Below are 16228 nucleotides of genomic sequence, written 5' to 3'. Positions count from 1 at the left end.
CTCCAACCTCCCAAATATCTAGGACAATTCCGGAGGTCACGCATAGACATTGACCTCAGACGACACTGAAAGAGCCAACTGGATAGCTGGATAAAGGTTTGACAATTTCCTTACATTCATATTATCATTACTTTGGAGAATGACTCAGCATATCAGTTATGAGAATTGATCAAAGAACAAATCAACAACTTATTTCAGTGATTTAAATAATTTATTAATGTATGAATAGTAGTAATAGCTCAACATGCATATACTGTGAAAGTCATAACATCTAACCATTACATCAAGTAGTCCTGCATGATACCAATATTAATTCTTGATTAGTAGCATTCTCCATTATAAGGCCAATGAAATTTGATTTTGTGATTCTCATCAGCCACATTTTTGAAATGGAAACTGATCATAGTAAATATCATTGGTTTGCAGATTATCTTACCCAATTCATCGACTGAGGTCCAAAACGTTTTGCGCTATCCAGATGCCAGCTGACATTATAACCTACTTGTGGTGTACTTGAAACTGCTAAGATTTATAAAAGAAGGGTCGTCTGTTAAAAAAATGTACATCTAAAATGGTGTCATTTTCTGTGATGTCATCCTCTGGGCAGGCTCTATACACAGGAATAAACATCATTGCATATATAATTAATACAAGATTTTATTCAAGCAAATCAGACAGCACAGTGCTTTACGATAACAACCTATGTACATGTACACTCTGTACCTACATGTATTAAAACACCATGTTATTGAACCTTCTCTAAAGACCACGTGTGTATGAGTCTGAAAACTGATACAAAGTTCAACTCGAGAAAGATTTGAGACACCAACATTTGTATTATCAATGTACATGTACTACATGTAAATTAGGTTCAGCTAGGCAGACAAGCTTTAATACCAAGGCCAGTAGTACAATGTACGTGTACGTTTCCACTATAAATCGGGCATCAACAAAAATAATAACATCATCTCTTCCAACATGCAAAGATATATGATACATCTATAGGTACATGTACATGTATGCAAGAGTATGGCAGTCATGAAGAACAAAGTCACTGGCATATTACATCCGCATATTAGATGTATGTAGCTAGTTCATTCGCAAGATCAGTCTCACTATTGTCAACTTTGCTAAAGCCAAACAACATCTTTAATATAAAGACATACAATATAAATATTGTCAACAGCAACAACTTACTTTTCATTCAATCATATCATTTTGTGTTTTTGACCTCAAAATAGTGCTTCTGTGACGCAATGTTAAACACAAAGTGTTGAATAAAATATTGACTTGAGAGCCTAGCCTCTGACTTTATTAACTCTACAAACAATAAAGGCGATTCTTATGTAAGTAGGAGGAAACCGGAGACCCCGGAGGAATCCTACGCCGTCGAAGAGAGTTGCCCTCTCTATCACATGAGTGTACCGGGACTGACTGGGAATTGAACCCGGGACCTTAGAGGTGGCAGACTGTGCCACTCTGACAACCCCACTGGCAATGCAGCGTTTCTGGCCAAACACCAAATCAGACAAGTGAACCACAATATTAATACACCGCAGAGCGTCTACCAATCAAAAACTATCAACCTATCTTGGACCACCCTTGTCGACTGGATACCTCTGCATGCTCAGTCCCAATTACACCTTTGGACTCTCCCCCATCTTCGCTCCATCCCCGGCTTCCAGTGGCTTGCTCTCCACCGCAGCGCTGTTTTCTTTATAAACAAGCTCTGGTCCCCCGCCATAAATTTCAAACAAAAACTGCCACATCTCCTCCGATAACTGGCCATAATCAGAATTGGTGCGTAAGAAAGAGATGCCATTTTTGACGTAAGCTATCTTCGCGTTGTCAATAGCTGGTGGTGGACCTGAAAGATATTATAAGAAAAGATATCAAGAACTAAAATAGCGAGCCCCAATCACAGATCAACTATCTGTCGAAACAAGACAGAAGATGATAATGTTGTATACAATTACAAAAGCTAATACAGACAAAATTAAACTTACCATCCACTTTGCCTCTGACGAAGTTCTCCCATTCTTTGAACCACGTCATACTGATCGCATAGATGACGTTCGGATTCTCCTCATCTTTGAATTCAGCATTCAACTGGAAGTGGAATAGTTCGAAATAGAATCAGCACACTACATGGATAGAAAAACTGCTTTGTTTTGCAAGCCTGGGTGAGGTGCCCCAGGATAATTTCACACCTGCAAAGAGCTAGGATGACCTTCCACATCCTCTCAAGATGGATGAAAGAATTAGAGACGGATATATTTGTAACATCACCTACCCGTATGAATGTGTCCATTTCATGTTTCTGTCGCTTCTTGAGTTTTTCCAACTCTGTCTGACACGTGACACACTGGTACAGATGATTGACGGCCGGGCCACCACCAAAGCTGGAGCAGAGAAACACGACTCAGTAAATTCTTAATAACAGTAAATATCATGGCAAAAGTGTATACTTTTCTGTGCTTATATTATAGCGAGTGTTTTTCTGTTTTACTGCAGCTTATGAGCCATTGACAGACTTTGCCAGGGAGGCAGTACAAATCATGTAAAACATTAACCCCAAGGTATATTTTGCTGGCTTTTGCGTTGACACTTCAGGACGATCAATTTTTGTCTTATTCAAAGGATGTGGTAATCAAAGTACTGAACCACCTCGCCCAATGTGGATCAAAATCACCGAAGAAGGACTTGTTAACTTACGTTTCATGCAAAAACTCCCACACAGGCTGCGAAACAGCCGTCACCATATCATCCACATACGACACTTGTGCAGGCGGTACCCCGCCATGCTTGCATAGAAAATCTTCATTGGTGATCGGGCCGGGTTCCGCGAATGTGTTGAATCTGTTGATCCACTGGCGCGAGATGAAGAACTGCATCAGACTCTCCTCTTTGTCTTCCATCAGCTCCATGGCCTGCTGCCGCAGCGGGATCATGTTGTCATTTCTTTTTCTTTATGAATAAAAATAAATAAAAATAAACAAAAATTTATAAATATGAATTCACAAAACAGTATGACTGACTTCAATGATACAAAGACAAACAACATTTCCTAGTTTTCAAAATGCGATGTCAGTCATCAGTACAGACACCGCAAAGACATTAGCAGCATACATTTCTTAATTCATTACAGGGGTTATATTTTCCTGAAAATACCTGAAAAAATGTTTCAATTACCAAAAAAAAAATCCCCTACCTATAAAACAACACATAGGCCTCCGCACTTTCAACAGTCTGTTCGTCCACCCGGGTCACATACTGGTCATCAAATTCGTACCACTGGTCGCTCAGCGCATTCAGGCAGTAAGCGATGTAATGGCCGACTCCCACGTTACCATGGTGACAGATAACAGCGATGAGCTCATAGTTAGTCACTGTTGATGTACACTCTGTAAAAAAATGAAGATTCTTTGTGAAACGAGAACCGACCGCACATACTTGATAAACACTCTAGGTAATCTATCATGACACTCAAATCAGTTGATCATCAGTGTCGGTTTGAGATACATATTCTGTTGGAAAGACTGCAGCCTACCTTTATGTAGATAAGGTCCCATGTCCAAGCCTTCAAGTGGGAACTGAACATAACTGCTGATTTTACTCGAGGTGAACTCGTGTCTGAACCGCTTCAAGTGGATGCATAGAATCTCGGGCAGCTCCAACACTTTGGAATATTTGACACCATTCCTCAATCTGAAATTTGTAAAATGAACTAAAAGATTTTGAGGAAAATGTCTTTTATTTTAAAATTAGGCAGTCCAAACATCAACACGGACCAAAAACAAATGTTGATCACTATCTCTGGGTAGCCTGTCTCCTCACAACGTATCACATGGACCGAAGTGAGTGGCACCTACCGGATATTTACCCCTGAGATGTTAGAAATGTACTCACTTTTTACATTTTTCACAACTGTACATGTTGTCGCCCTTTAGTTCATCGGCCGAGAAGAATGCGGCCAGGCAGTCTTGCAATGTGATTAGGGGTCCCCAGAACCAGCTGAAGTGGAGAGAAAGGTATTTACATATTTATACCATGGATGCGTACGAATGAGGGCAGTGCATCTCACTTGTCTTGCAGTGCAAAATTACAGAGAACAATACCTTTTCATCCACGTATACATCCAAGCGAACCATCCTTGTTGTAGGTTGACCTCGCCACACGTGCCCTTCATTGTTGTGTTGACATGCGACGCATGGATCATGTGCAGGTGGTCCTTGGTCGGGATCGGTAACGAAACATCCTGGAAAGTTTCCTTGGTCGACGAAATCTGGAAGGGAAATGAATCACGTTAAGGGTGTCATCATTGGCCCAGAGCAGTCAAGTTTTCATGAGTGCAGACAGTTCCTGGCCGAGGGAGAAGCTACCTGGCCAGGTGGAGAGACACTGTCCTGCAAGCGATTGGGTGAAACGGATCAACCAACTTACTACGACAGCCGAATTCGTTAACATCTCGTCGCTGAGGATGGAACGTGACGTCTACCAACCAGCTATCAAACGCAAGAGAGGAATGCGTAGAAGAAGAATCGACAGCCTTTGTGATATATCAACCAAACCTTACCCGTTCACAAGTGAGGCACTGCACAGAGCTGTTAATCTTCCCGTCAAAGATGTCAGAAATCACACTGACGTGCTCCGGGAACTTCTTCTTGCCGCCCTGCTTCTCATGAATACCCTTCCCCTGTTTCGCCGCCATACGTTGTTGAAGACGTTCACTTTCCGACGCCTGCCGTGACCGGATCCCTTGTTGTCGACGCTGTCCTGGCGACATCTCCAAATCAGACAACGCATCTGTAAATTCCGTCATCTCCGTCGGCATCCGAGGGGCCTCCTCAGTAACTGTTGGCGGATCACCATTGCTGCGCTTATGCGCAAAATTTGAAGCCTCCTTCTGAACTTTTTTCGCCTCGGCCTGCGGTGGCTCAGACCCCCCTTCAATATTGTCAACCTGCATCGAGGTGCTCTCAACAGAACTGCTCTCGTCAATTTCTTTCTCCTCAGTGCCCGACTCTTTCACTTCCATTTTTTCAACCGAACTGGCCAGTTCACCCGTGCCAGCAGCATGATCCGGTACAGACATCACACTCGGCGTCTCGGCCGATATAACCGTATGTCCGTGTGTATCACCGTTTGAAACCGACTCACTCCTATCATTCTTATTCGCCATGATCGTCGGTTTAACACGTGCGATTCTCCCAGCCTCCATCAGGACATCTTGTGATTCCTCCGCGAGACCTTGCTCGATGGAATTCCTTTCACTGCTGAGACCAGAGTCGCACGTCTCGTATTCTGTATCCGACGGTCCCATCAGGTTCGTCTCCATGGCCTTGTGGGGCGATGAATGGCGTTCTGTCGGCTGATCGGGAATGACCTCAGATTCATCTTCCTCCGGCGTGGCTTCCATGGTATTTTTTATCTGCTTCAGTTCCTCGTGGATCTGATCCATAAAACATCTTAGAAACTCCTGGGTATCCTGAAATTAGATGAGTTACCATTATTTTAGTTCAACAGTCCTCTATCGCTACTGACAACTCAAGAGAGACTTCTCTACTAAAGACTTTTGACTTCAAAAGCAGAAAACAACCACTGATTATTAAGCTGCGACCAGGGTTTGTCATCACAGGGTCGATAAGAATGCAACAGAACCCAGGGCAAGTTGCTATCACATTCATCAGATCAAAACATTTGAAATAGCACGAACCTGCTGGGAATTAAGTCTGAAGGTACACGGCAGGACCATCTTCATTCCATGAGCCACAGACGACGGCACGACATAGCTCGGTCGTTTCTTGTGCCACATCTCCCGCATCAGTTTGAGGTAACTCTTCGACAACATGGGCTTATGATCTGTCCGGACAAAACCGGGGCAGTCCAGAAAGAACTGCGTCAGAGGGGGACTGCAATGAAGTTGAGAAGAGATAAGCTACACAGGTTTGATTGAACTCCATTTAGTGTTCTCTGCTGCCAATTTTAATTCAGTGGAATGGCTGAACTCAGCTTAATTATGAGGTCAGCCTCTAATGAAAACAGTGTCATTCACGGAAAACCGCACCGTGACATCGATTTGAAGAGATGATGACCCCATTCCACCACAAGATGCGCTGAATCGAATTTCAACTTACCAATTCGACAGAGCCTGTAGGGCAGCATTCATGTAACACGTGTTGCCGATGTTGTTCAAACCTGTCAGGCCCCTCGGCTTCTTATTCTCATCCTCATCATCAGTGTCAGACTCCTCGTGATGATGCTGGCTGATAGTTACTCTACCACGCAGCGGAGAACTTTCCGAGGCTAGCATGTGGTTATCCTTGATGCTAAAGTAATGAAAAAAATGAACCCGTTAAACTGGACCAAACCTAACTCTACATGTTCTGAACTCAAGAGATGAACATTACAGGATGTGTCACAAAAAATCCTTTAAACCAAACTCTCAATGCTCGCTGCAGTACATGTTCATGGCAACAGACAACATCAGATGTCCTAAAAGTGCAATACTCAGACCTCAGAGACCCAGTATCTCAATACCTGTCACAGTGGTTTTGATCTTCATCAAATCTCATTTCACATACTCACAGGAGCTAAATCAATAACCTAACGACAACAAAACCAGCCAGTCCGTGGTAGGAACTTCACAAACTTGGCTCAATAGCAATTTCCGATACGGCTGCACAAAAGAAACTGAATCAATCAAGGAAAATTCTTACACAAAGGGCGGGTTATTTCGACCAGGAAACACTTCAGTCTCGCACGTGTAGCACCAAATGCGCTGAGTGGTGAGGTTGAGAGTCACGCAGTGGCCTGTCTCATCCGCATGAGTCGAGCTGTGGTCTTCGGCGGACTCTCCACAGCCAACATAGAAACATCCGCTCTTCAAACACAGCCACAGATTCGGTCCGGCCACACCGCAAGCTTGGCACTGGGAACTCTGAAGAAGAAAAAGAACATGTCAGGCAAGATTGGTACTTTGAAACGGACAGTCCTGAAAGTCACAGAGTTTCCAGTAAAAAGTGACTTTGACTTTGAGTCCTTAAAAATGTCGCCAAAGCTGAGTATTGAACCGGGGACCTTCATGTATGGAGTGGTAGCCACACGCTCTACCCCTGAACTGGAGCCACCGGGTAGCTCTACCGGCCACTAAAAAGTTGAGTCTTATTCACTTATCCTTCGTGCCAGTGCTTTCATTCGGAGACCTGGCTTTTCAGGTTGGTGGTATTTTCCATTTAGAATTGGTTGGTTTGAAGAAATGCATTTACCTCTTTCTTAGTGGCTATATCCCGCCACGTGACATCACTGTTGGTAACGATGTGAGGACAGGCACTCATCTCGATGTTGATTATAACATCAATTGCAGCTATTCACAGACTAACAGGTGTGAGTACCTGAAGTGAATAATCTTGGGATATTAAAATCTAAGGTTTGAAATCTGCTTTGAAGGTTTACACATCAGATATGATCTTTCTCACTTCTAATCCAATTGAGATAGATAACCACAAGCGCTGCGGTCACTTCATACGACACTTACAGTGTTGGCCCGATAGTGGCGATGGTACACTTTAGACAATGAGAGACTGCTAAAATATGGAATCGGGAATGATTGCATCCTCGCTTTGCCAGTTGGCAGATTCCACGGAGCAACTGCAGAATACCCGGGACACTCTGTGCTAAATGATAGGAATGTGTACATAATGTACAGAGGGACAGAGTGTACATAATGTAGAGAGCTAGTAGGCCTACTACTGTCCCGGCCATTCTGTAGTTAGGCCCTCAAGGATAAACTTATAAAGTCAAGTGCCTACCGCCACCGGTATGGCTGCTAAAACGGATAAGCGGAAAGGAGAAAAGTTTCAAAAGGACTACGAGTCCGCAAAGTTGACGATGTCGGATGATGATGGTGAAGCCAGTTCATGAGAGAAGTCAGTGGAGTAGGCCTAAATACATGTACAAAATGTACACAAATGTACAGAAGTTGAAAATGGCAGCGCTAGTTCCAAGCTTCTACAGAGGAATGTACAAAATTTTATAAGTCAACGATTATATTCCACCATACCCAGAGGATATCTAAATAGCATATGTGGTATTGCTGCAAATCTTTATGTCCACACACTTGCCGAAATCTTACAATACAGTTCGAGAAAAATCGCTGAAAAGTCCAAAATCATGAAAATGGCGACAACGTATTTTGAACATTTCCGTCCTAGCCGGACGTTCCTCACTGTTTGCCGAAGACAGAAGTTGGCATAGAAGATAACAAAGAGAATACTGTTGCCTTCAAGTTTTTCCACCCCATTGCCTTCCTTCAACCACAGCACCACATCTCGTCATCATGGAAGGTAAAATGTCATTCCCACCTCCAGGGGAGGGGTAAAGATGAAGGCTAGGGCATATATCAATAATATCAATACTATGCCACAAACAACATGAATAACTGTGAGGAGTAACACAGGACTAGAGTCACACTATACAGAGGGTCTCAACCCTTATGAAAAAGATCTCAGATTCACCATGGTAAAATTGGAGTTTACCAGGCTCACCATGGTGGATGTAGAATTTACCATGCTCTCCATAGTAAAATATGCCACAGGAATAAAAACGACGGATTATTACTGATTATCATTTATTGGTCATAAAAGCAGCAATCAGATCATCAAAAGCAGAAGACCTGGAATAACACAAGTAGAAAATTCTTGAACAGCAACAAACAATGATATCATGAATATGACCAGCATTAAAAAGGCATCACTGATGCAAAAGCTACACACATTCACCCTACATGGGATCAGCAGCAATCTCTCTGTGCGCCCACTTAGCCGAGTCAATGCCGACCACCTCTCTGCACAAGACCAGATCAAGAAAGCCAACTCTAAGCCAGGCCCTTGAATGGACTGTACATATAACACAGGGTCCTAGCAACAGAAATATGGAGGATATTTGTCACATTCTTTTTTACGGTGGCAAGGACAGGACACCCAAGCAACTATGTTCGGCCTTTCTATTTGATGTCGCATCTCGGGCTTCAGAGTTCAAATGGAAAGAGCTGCGCGTACAGGTTACATCGAAGAATAGATGTTGAGCTGATTTACAACTTTTTTTCGCCAAAGCTTGAACGGAAAATATAGGGATATGAAAGGTAACATATAGACAGTAAAATGACGCATCATGCAAAAATCTTTCAGGAGGATATAGCATCAAGCCAAGATCCGTGGAGTTGCATGTGGGTGTGGAAAACTCCGATAATGTAAACCATGAAATTTTTTTCAGCATTACGTTTTTCGCAACTGTCTAACACAAGCTTAAAAGTGTGAAAATTCAAACTGTAATGCACATCAAATGTTGGCAGCCAACGCGATTTTTAATGAATCACCATTTGGAAAAAAACAAATTCGCCAACTTTCATCATTGCAAAAATTTCACAGTTCACAGTATCGGTGTGCATTTTACATGACAATTCAGTTTTGACTATTGACCTGGGACCACTGGCTTTCTGCCAGGTCATTACATCCACTCCTATACTTTTCTACATTTTGTATAATAATCTGCATCCTGATATATTGATATTCATTTCAAAAGATATGTTTTTTATGATTATGTTAATTGAAGAATAAATTTCTAAGCTATCTTAGGCCAAAGATCCAGATCACATACAACCTGACTTTTCCTCCACGCCAGAGGACACCATGCATACAGAGCAAGACATTTAGATGTTTCAGTCCCAAGTCTTTTGCTGAATTTAACTTACTATTCATTGTCATTGACCTTTGAAAATGAATAAAGCAACTGAAGGAATAAAAAGAGTTAAGAAAATAAATTCATAGGTCAAAATTTCCTGAAATGTTTTGCAGCAATGATGGCATCCCATGTTTATTTCAAGAAATTTAAACCGGTGTGACCTGACTAACTCATAGTCCCAGCACCTGGCTATAGGCTTTAGCCAAAACGGGATAAGGTGAGCGAAATGCCATCAAAATCAGAATGATTGCACTGTTAAACTTAGCGGAAGGTGTGGAAAATCTGATGCCTAGACCTCATATATACATGTATTCACAAATAGTTATCATCAAGAATTTTAAGAGAGACGAGTCTTTATCATTTCTTGTTATCATCAATGACAAATATTTATCATGATCCACGGACAATTTCACAAATCAAGACATTTGGGAGAATCTTTATACATAGACACCACATTTTTTTTACAATTCAACAAAAGCACCCATTGATAATCAATTTCATTGAAACATGAAGAAAAAAACAATGCAAATTAGTTACCGCATGCGTTTGATAACAGTGAACATATAATTGATTGCAGATAATTACAGTATAAACACGATTCATTGTACAAAGCATTCAAGTTAAACACTTTTGTTTCAAGTTGCATGTACTGAATCTCCTTTTTGATGGGATTGATAAGTAAAAGACATTCGCTGAAACGTTTCACTCGCAGCAGAACCTCACTTTGATTAAAGGACACCTTTGGGGCAGAAAAATGCTGTCCCTACAAATTATGAATGTGTCACTACTCCTCAGAGCTCCTCTAAAACATTTTGAATGAACATTACTAATCTCACAACAACCCATTCTTAAGCCCACGCCGTCCATTCAAAATTTGAAATAGAGAATCGAGATTTTCAATATTGCATTGAATACAAAATTCAACACAGTGGCTGTGTACATGGTCATAATCCACGAGTAAATTTTCATCACAATGACAACCCCATTTACAGTACGGCAGCCATGTGTCTTACTATTTTCCTGCGCCACAAGTAATTACAATCTACCGGTACACAACGGTGCAGGACTATAAAATACAATTATTTTCAACACACAAATATAAACGTATATTCTACAACATTCATTTCACCAGACAATTTATAGATTGGATTATCATACATGTACATCAGTGACATGATTTTGTTTGAGCTGTGATGAGCATCATTTCTTTACCCTGGAGAATTAGCATCCAAAGTTACCGAGAAGCATGTGTATTTGGGGCTGGCATCCCAGCTCGCCTACCCTGGGAAATGTGTGCACTGCAAGTGCAAGTATGATTGACATAAATGGGGTGTTTTCAGGGTGTTAAGCTTAGGGTGTTGTTTGCACTCCTCAGAACAAACCTCGGGGGCCAATATTCTTGATATACAATTCAAAGTATGCCTTTTTAAAGGTATGTCATTCCCAAGAGCTCAATCTTTATTCCCATTTCATGTATCACAGCACTCACAGTGCTCAGAATCATGCATTTCAAACTTGTCCCTGAAAATTCTTAGTAGGCCAGCTCAAAGAGTTGGGGCGCCTGTACGTTTCACGGACAGTTGGGAAGCAGATTTTCCAAGGTCTAATTTGATTGGTTAATCACTTTGGTATAAATGAGGAGATCATTTTAAGATCTACATAAAACATTCATACATAATGTTGTATGCAGTCAAATATTATGCACATAAAACTACTGGCTACAGATGAAAATTTAGAAATACACCCTCTTGAAAACTGAGCTCCAGGCTATAAGGGCTTGAATTCATGAATAACTTCACAGTACCCAGTATGTAGAACCATAAAATGGCTTTAAGAGAAACCACAAATAATACCAAAAAGAAGGAAGCACCAGGTCTGAAATTGCAGCAAAAAGCTTCACTTCTTCTTATTAAAGACAAGTACATGTGAATTCAACACAACAAATTCAATTTCAATTTCACTTGCACTTGATCACACACCTGTAGGTTTTGATGTATATAACATTGCACACTTCCACATTCATATGAGAAGAACACAGATCTCTACCAGGCATTGCCAGGTAGGTAATGTGGGGCTTTGGTGGGTCTCGGGCCTTCTCATGCCACCAAACCAAAAAACTATGTGAGGTAAGGCGATACAATTATAACCATGCAGGCAGTACACATACACGCACAGAGTCCATTATTAATATGTTAATTGCAACGAGGTTATCATAAATGGCACCTCTATGACTTACAACGGATGGTCGAAAAACCAAATTGCCAAATTTTCTTAAACAGACATTGCAAATAAACAAGACAGAATGGCCCTGCATAGTTTGCAGGAACACAGAATAACATGCAATACAGAACATTGTGAAATAAGGAATTGAAAAAAATATGCATATCATGTTTTAATAATCTTGTGTAAGATGTTTCCCTCTGGCCTTAAGTTGTGGTCGGATCTCGAAACATAATTGATATCATTTTGATTAAAGGCCGTCCCACAGGGAAAAAAGTAATGAGATTAAGTAACTATCAACTGATGACATAAGCACCAATGACCAGTGAACTCTCATTCTCAAATTACATTATGTAGACCGACTAAAAATGCATGACATAACAAGTGCATTGATGACTATTTTGATCTCTTCCTATTATAGTATGTATGTTTGGCTGTATGATGAAAAGCCACCACCTGCAAACATTATTGCACTTCAGACTCGATAGGCAGGTTTTGTAAGCCTTATTAAAGCAACGAAGTACAATGGCCCAAGTAAATGCCAAAATCACAAAAAGATAACACAGACCTTTAGACTACATCGTTCATAAGGCCTGTAGCAAGACAACCGCTTGAGCATCAGGGAATTCATCCCGACAATTTCAGATCATTTCACTCGATACATATTTACTCCCTCAAACATGCGTAAGGAGAAGTCGTGTTGTAGACCCTGTTTGCAAGAGGATGCAGAAATTTGATATTCAAGGGTTCGACATAATTTGTTTTTGGGTGGTCCCTCAAAGTAGTTTTGAAATAGATTTCCAATTATCAAGGATGTTGCAGAGAAAAAAACAACCCCAACAAATGAGACATATTTGTAAATCTCAAAACAGCACCTGATTTAAAAAGATAAACAAGGATAACAAATGTTGACAAAAATGGAAAGAATGGTTCTGATAATACATGCAGTTGGTGATACTGGCACGCCAATATTGACAATCGTTTATCAGCTTCTTGGTGCCTGATTTGATATTCGCGACACCTTCTTCAAAAGCTCCCGATGGGCCTCCCAAACATTTACGAGTTCGTCAGGATCTTCGTATCCGTGTGAAGCAACAGTATTAAGATATTCCTTCCTTAAAGGGTCAACTTTATAAAAATGAAACGCATTGTGATGAACAGGCTTAATGTGCAACTTCCAGGCAACAATGCCAACAAAGACGTCGTCGAACCGCATGTATTTTGTATAATGGAAAGCGATGTTGAAATTGATAGCGGTCTTCATCGAGATGACATAAGCACCGGCTGTTGGATATGGTGGCCAATGGGTGAACGGGTACTCCGCAAGCGAGACGTACCACTTACTAACGCGATGACGCATTGGAAAGGATTTGTTCCAAATAAACCCAGCGATAAGGTTATCGTCACGGACATGGTCTAAATACTGCACGAGATTCTGCGATGATATGTAAAAGTCATCGTCTACAAAAAGGATATATTTAGCACTCCGACAATGGGTTGTCGCCCATCGAAAGCCCATCATCATTTTGAAGGTATTATTGAAATATTCATCAGAGAAATCGTCTTGGACTAAGTCCCCGAACTTCTCATTTTCTGCAAGGACTTTGTCCTGAAGATTGACCTGGTAGTACCTGGTTCCAAGTAGAAACACTGTTCGAATAGTCTTGCCCAGAACTCTTTCCCCTCCCCAGGCATTACGAATTGCCATGCGCCGCTCAAAGTGGTCAACTGCAGATTTCACAGCATACAACAAAAATATTTTCCCGTCAGTTACCTCGTCACATATGTGATTGTTTGTAATAACTTCCCTGAATGGGTACTTGTTGACTGGCTGCAGACCAGGATAGCCATTTTGTTTCACAACGCGCACAACACTGACCATGTCGACATCAAGAGGGTATCGGAAATGGGTGAAAGGTGTCTGCATTGCGTACTCATAAGCACCAGACATATCCAAAAGAAACAGAGCCGGGATTGTCAGTAGAATACCTAAGTAGAGGAAGTATATTCCTCGTACTTTCCGTCGGAGAATAATCTTCAGATCTTTCAAGTGAAATCGCCTCATCGTGACGTGCCAGTGGTCTTCACAAATGGAACTTCGTTTAATCCACGTTGACGGTTCTGAAATAAAAGGCAATGGTATCAATATCAATCGTTCTGTCAGTTATCTGAATAACTGGTTTGAATAACATCGATAAGACTACATACATGGGTGTGAAGATAAAGAATCAATCAATCAATCAAACATATTGATGCACAGTCAATTCGAAATCTGAACCCCGCCAAAAAAATTCAAGGGTTGACACCAATTCAATGTCTAATTGATGACGAGTCCCACTGGCAAGAGTGAGAGGTATACTAAAAAGCCAAAAGGTGAACTCTAGTTCCGGTCAGATGCGAGTCTCCACCCCTGCAGCATGTCCACCATGTCCACACGGACGGTCATGGTCGTAATATTTTTGCACAAATTTAGCCTACTTGCTGCCTTATTTAGCCATATTTATACTATAGATTCATGCACTTGATTGGGAACAACGATTACATGACGTAGTGTTGGCCGTCGTCACGTCACCATGCATTTTACATTAGTGTAACGTGACGTGACGTTTTCGTAAACGTTGGTCCCAATCAAGTGCATGGATCTAAAGTAGTAGCTCCAACTTCAAATCTGCTATATATTCTATCATGCCAGGTGACTCAGTCTCGCCTCTTCAATGAGATCACTCTTCCACGCTTCTCTTGGCCTTTAACTTGGTGTTTGGCAGAAATATGATTCATTTCATAGCCTATAGCATCGTCATGCACCATCTTACTCGACTCTACTGTACTGTCATACTGTAGTGCATCATCGATCATGCATTTATCAAGTGCATCGGACAGTGTATTTTGGTGTACAATGCATTGGTTACATATATGACAGGTCGTTTTCAGACAGTTTTCCGATCGGCCGATTAGGCCAGAAGCTCGGCATAAAATTGACAATTACTTCACTGGTTATGTTACTTAGTATCACTTGATCAAAATTCTACATCTTTTGAGATTTGTAACGCACGATATCATTCCAAATGAGATATGAAAACCGGTGAACATGCACACCCACTTTCCAGCGCACCCGCCGAAATAAATCATCTTGCATTTTTCGCCTTCCGCGATTACCTCCAGGAACAATCTTGACACTAGAGGCGCTGATTTCATTCCTTCCGACGCGGCCGATGAGCTGACATCCAACGACGGAACCCTAGCGGCAAATCTAAGAACTAGAACCAATATTGTGGAAGGACTTATTGGGGGGGGGCAGGGGCAGGGGAGGGGGAGGGGAGGGAATGCTCCAGCATGATGCCTGAGCAGAAAGCCCCCTACAAGCAGCCTAACAGCAACTTCAGGGACCGGGGGGGGGGGAGGGGAGGGAATGCTGCCAGCATGATGCCTGAGCAGAAATCCCCCTACAAGCAGCCTAACAGCAACTTCAGGGACCAGGGGAGGAGGGGAGGGAATGCTCCAGCATAATGCCTGAGCAGAAAGCCCCCTACAAGCAGCCTAACAGCAACTTCAGGGACCAGGGGGGGGAGGGAATGCTCCAGCATGATGCCTGAGCAGAAATCCCCCTACAAGCAGCCTAACGGCAACTTCAGGAACCAGGGGGGGAGGGGAGGGAATGCTCCAGCATGATGCCTGAGCAGAAATCCCCCTACAAGCAGCCTAACAGCAACTTCAGGGACCAGGGGGGGGGAGGGGAGGGAATGCTCCAGCATGATGCCTGAGCAGAAAGCCCCCTACAAGCAGTCTAACAGCAACTTCAGGGACCAGGGGGGAGGGAATGCTCCAGCATGATGCCTGAGCAGAAATCCCCCAACAAGCAGCCTAACGGCAACTTCAGGGACCAGGGGGGAGGGAATGCTCTAGCATGATGCCTGAGCAGAAATCCCCCTAAAAGCAGCCTAACGGCAACTTCAGGGACCAGGGGGATTGAGGGAATGCTCTAGCATGATGCCTGAGCAGAAATCCCCCTACAAGCAGCCTAACGGCAACTTCAGGGACCAGGGGGGAGGGAATGCTCTAGCATGATGCCTGAGCAGAAATCCCCCTACAAGCAGTCTAACAGCAACTTCAGGGACCAGGGGATCGAGGGAATGCTCTAGCATGATGCCCGAGCAGAAATCCCCCTACAAGCAGTCTAACAGCAACTTCAGGGACCAGGGGGATCGAGGGAATGCTCCAGCATGATGCCTGAGCAGAAATCCCCCTACAAGCAGCCTAACGGCAACTT

At 42.4% G+C, this 16228-nt stretch overlaps 2 protein-coding genes across 3 annotated transcripts; both read right to left on the bottom strand.

Moving 5' to 3' along the window:
- Window positions 1–199: 199 nt before the first annotated feature.
- Window positions 200–8187, bottom strand: LOC135501447 (ubiquitin carboxyl-terminal hydrolase 20-like). 2 transcript variants are annotated; one of them, XM_064793572.1, is made up of 14 exons: window positions 8135–8187; window positions 7269–7394; window positions 6720–6940; window positions 6138–6329; window positions 5717–5912; window positions 4577–5488; window positions 4119–4285; window positions 3910–4014; window positions 3551–3708; window positions 3212–3404; window positions 2716–2967; window positions 2294–2402; window positions 2007–2109; window positions 200–1867 (listed from the first exon to the last, which is right to left on the bottom strand). In XM_064793572.1, exons 2-14 carry the CDS (start codon window positions 7335–7337, stop codon window positions 1638–1640), a joined length of 2907 nt encoding a protein of 968 aa, XP_064649642.1. In that variant the 5' UTR covers window positions 7338–7394; window positions 8135–8187; the 3' UTR covers window positions 200–1637. The 2 variants fall into 2 exon arrangements, with proteins under 2 accessions (XP_064649642.1, XP_064649643.1); XM_064793573.1 differs by having other exon boundaries at window positions 8063–8165.
- Window positions 8188–8622: 435 nt separating this feature from the next.
- Window positions 8623–15080, bottom strand: LOC135501690 (beta-1,3-galactosyltransferase brn-like). Its single transcript, XM_064793932.1, has 2 exons — window positions 14948–15080; window positions 8623–14082 (listed from the first exon to the last, which is right to left on the bottom strand). Exon 2 carries the CDS (start codon window positions 14024–14026, stop codon window positions 12947–12949), a length of 1080 nt encoding a protein of 359 aa, XP_064650002.1. The 5' UTR covers window positions 14027–14082; window positions 14948–15080; the 3' UTR covers window positions 8623–12946.
- Between the last annotated feature and the right edge of the window lie 1148 nt (window positions 15081–16228).

Source organism: Lineus longissimus, chromosome 17 (assembly GCF_910592395.1).
Source record: "Lineus longissimus chromosome 17, tnLinLong1.2, whole genome shotgun sequence".
NCBI classification, from domain to species: Eukaryota; Metazoa; Nemertea; class Pilidiophora; order Heteronemertea; family Lineidae; genus Lineus; species Lineus longissimus.
This window is presented reverse-complemented; position numbering and strand designations above follow the sequence as displayed.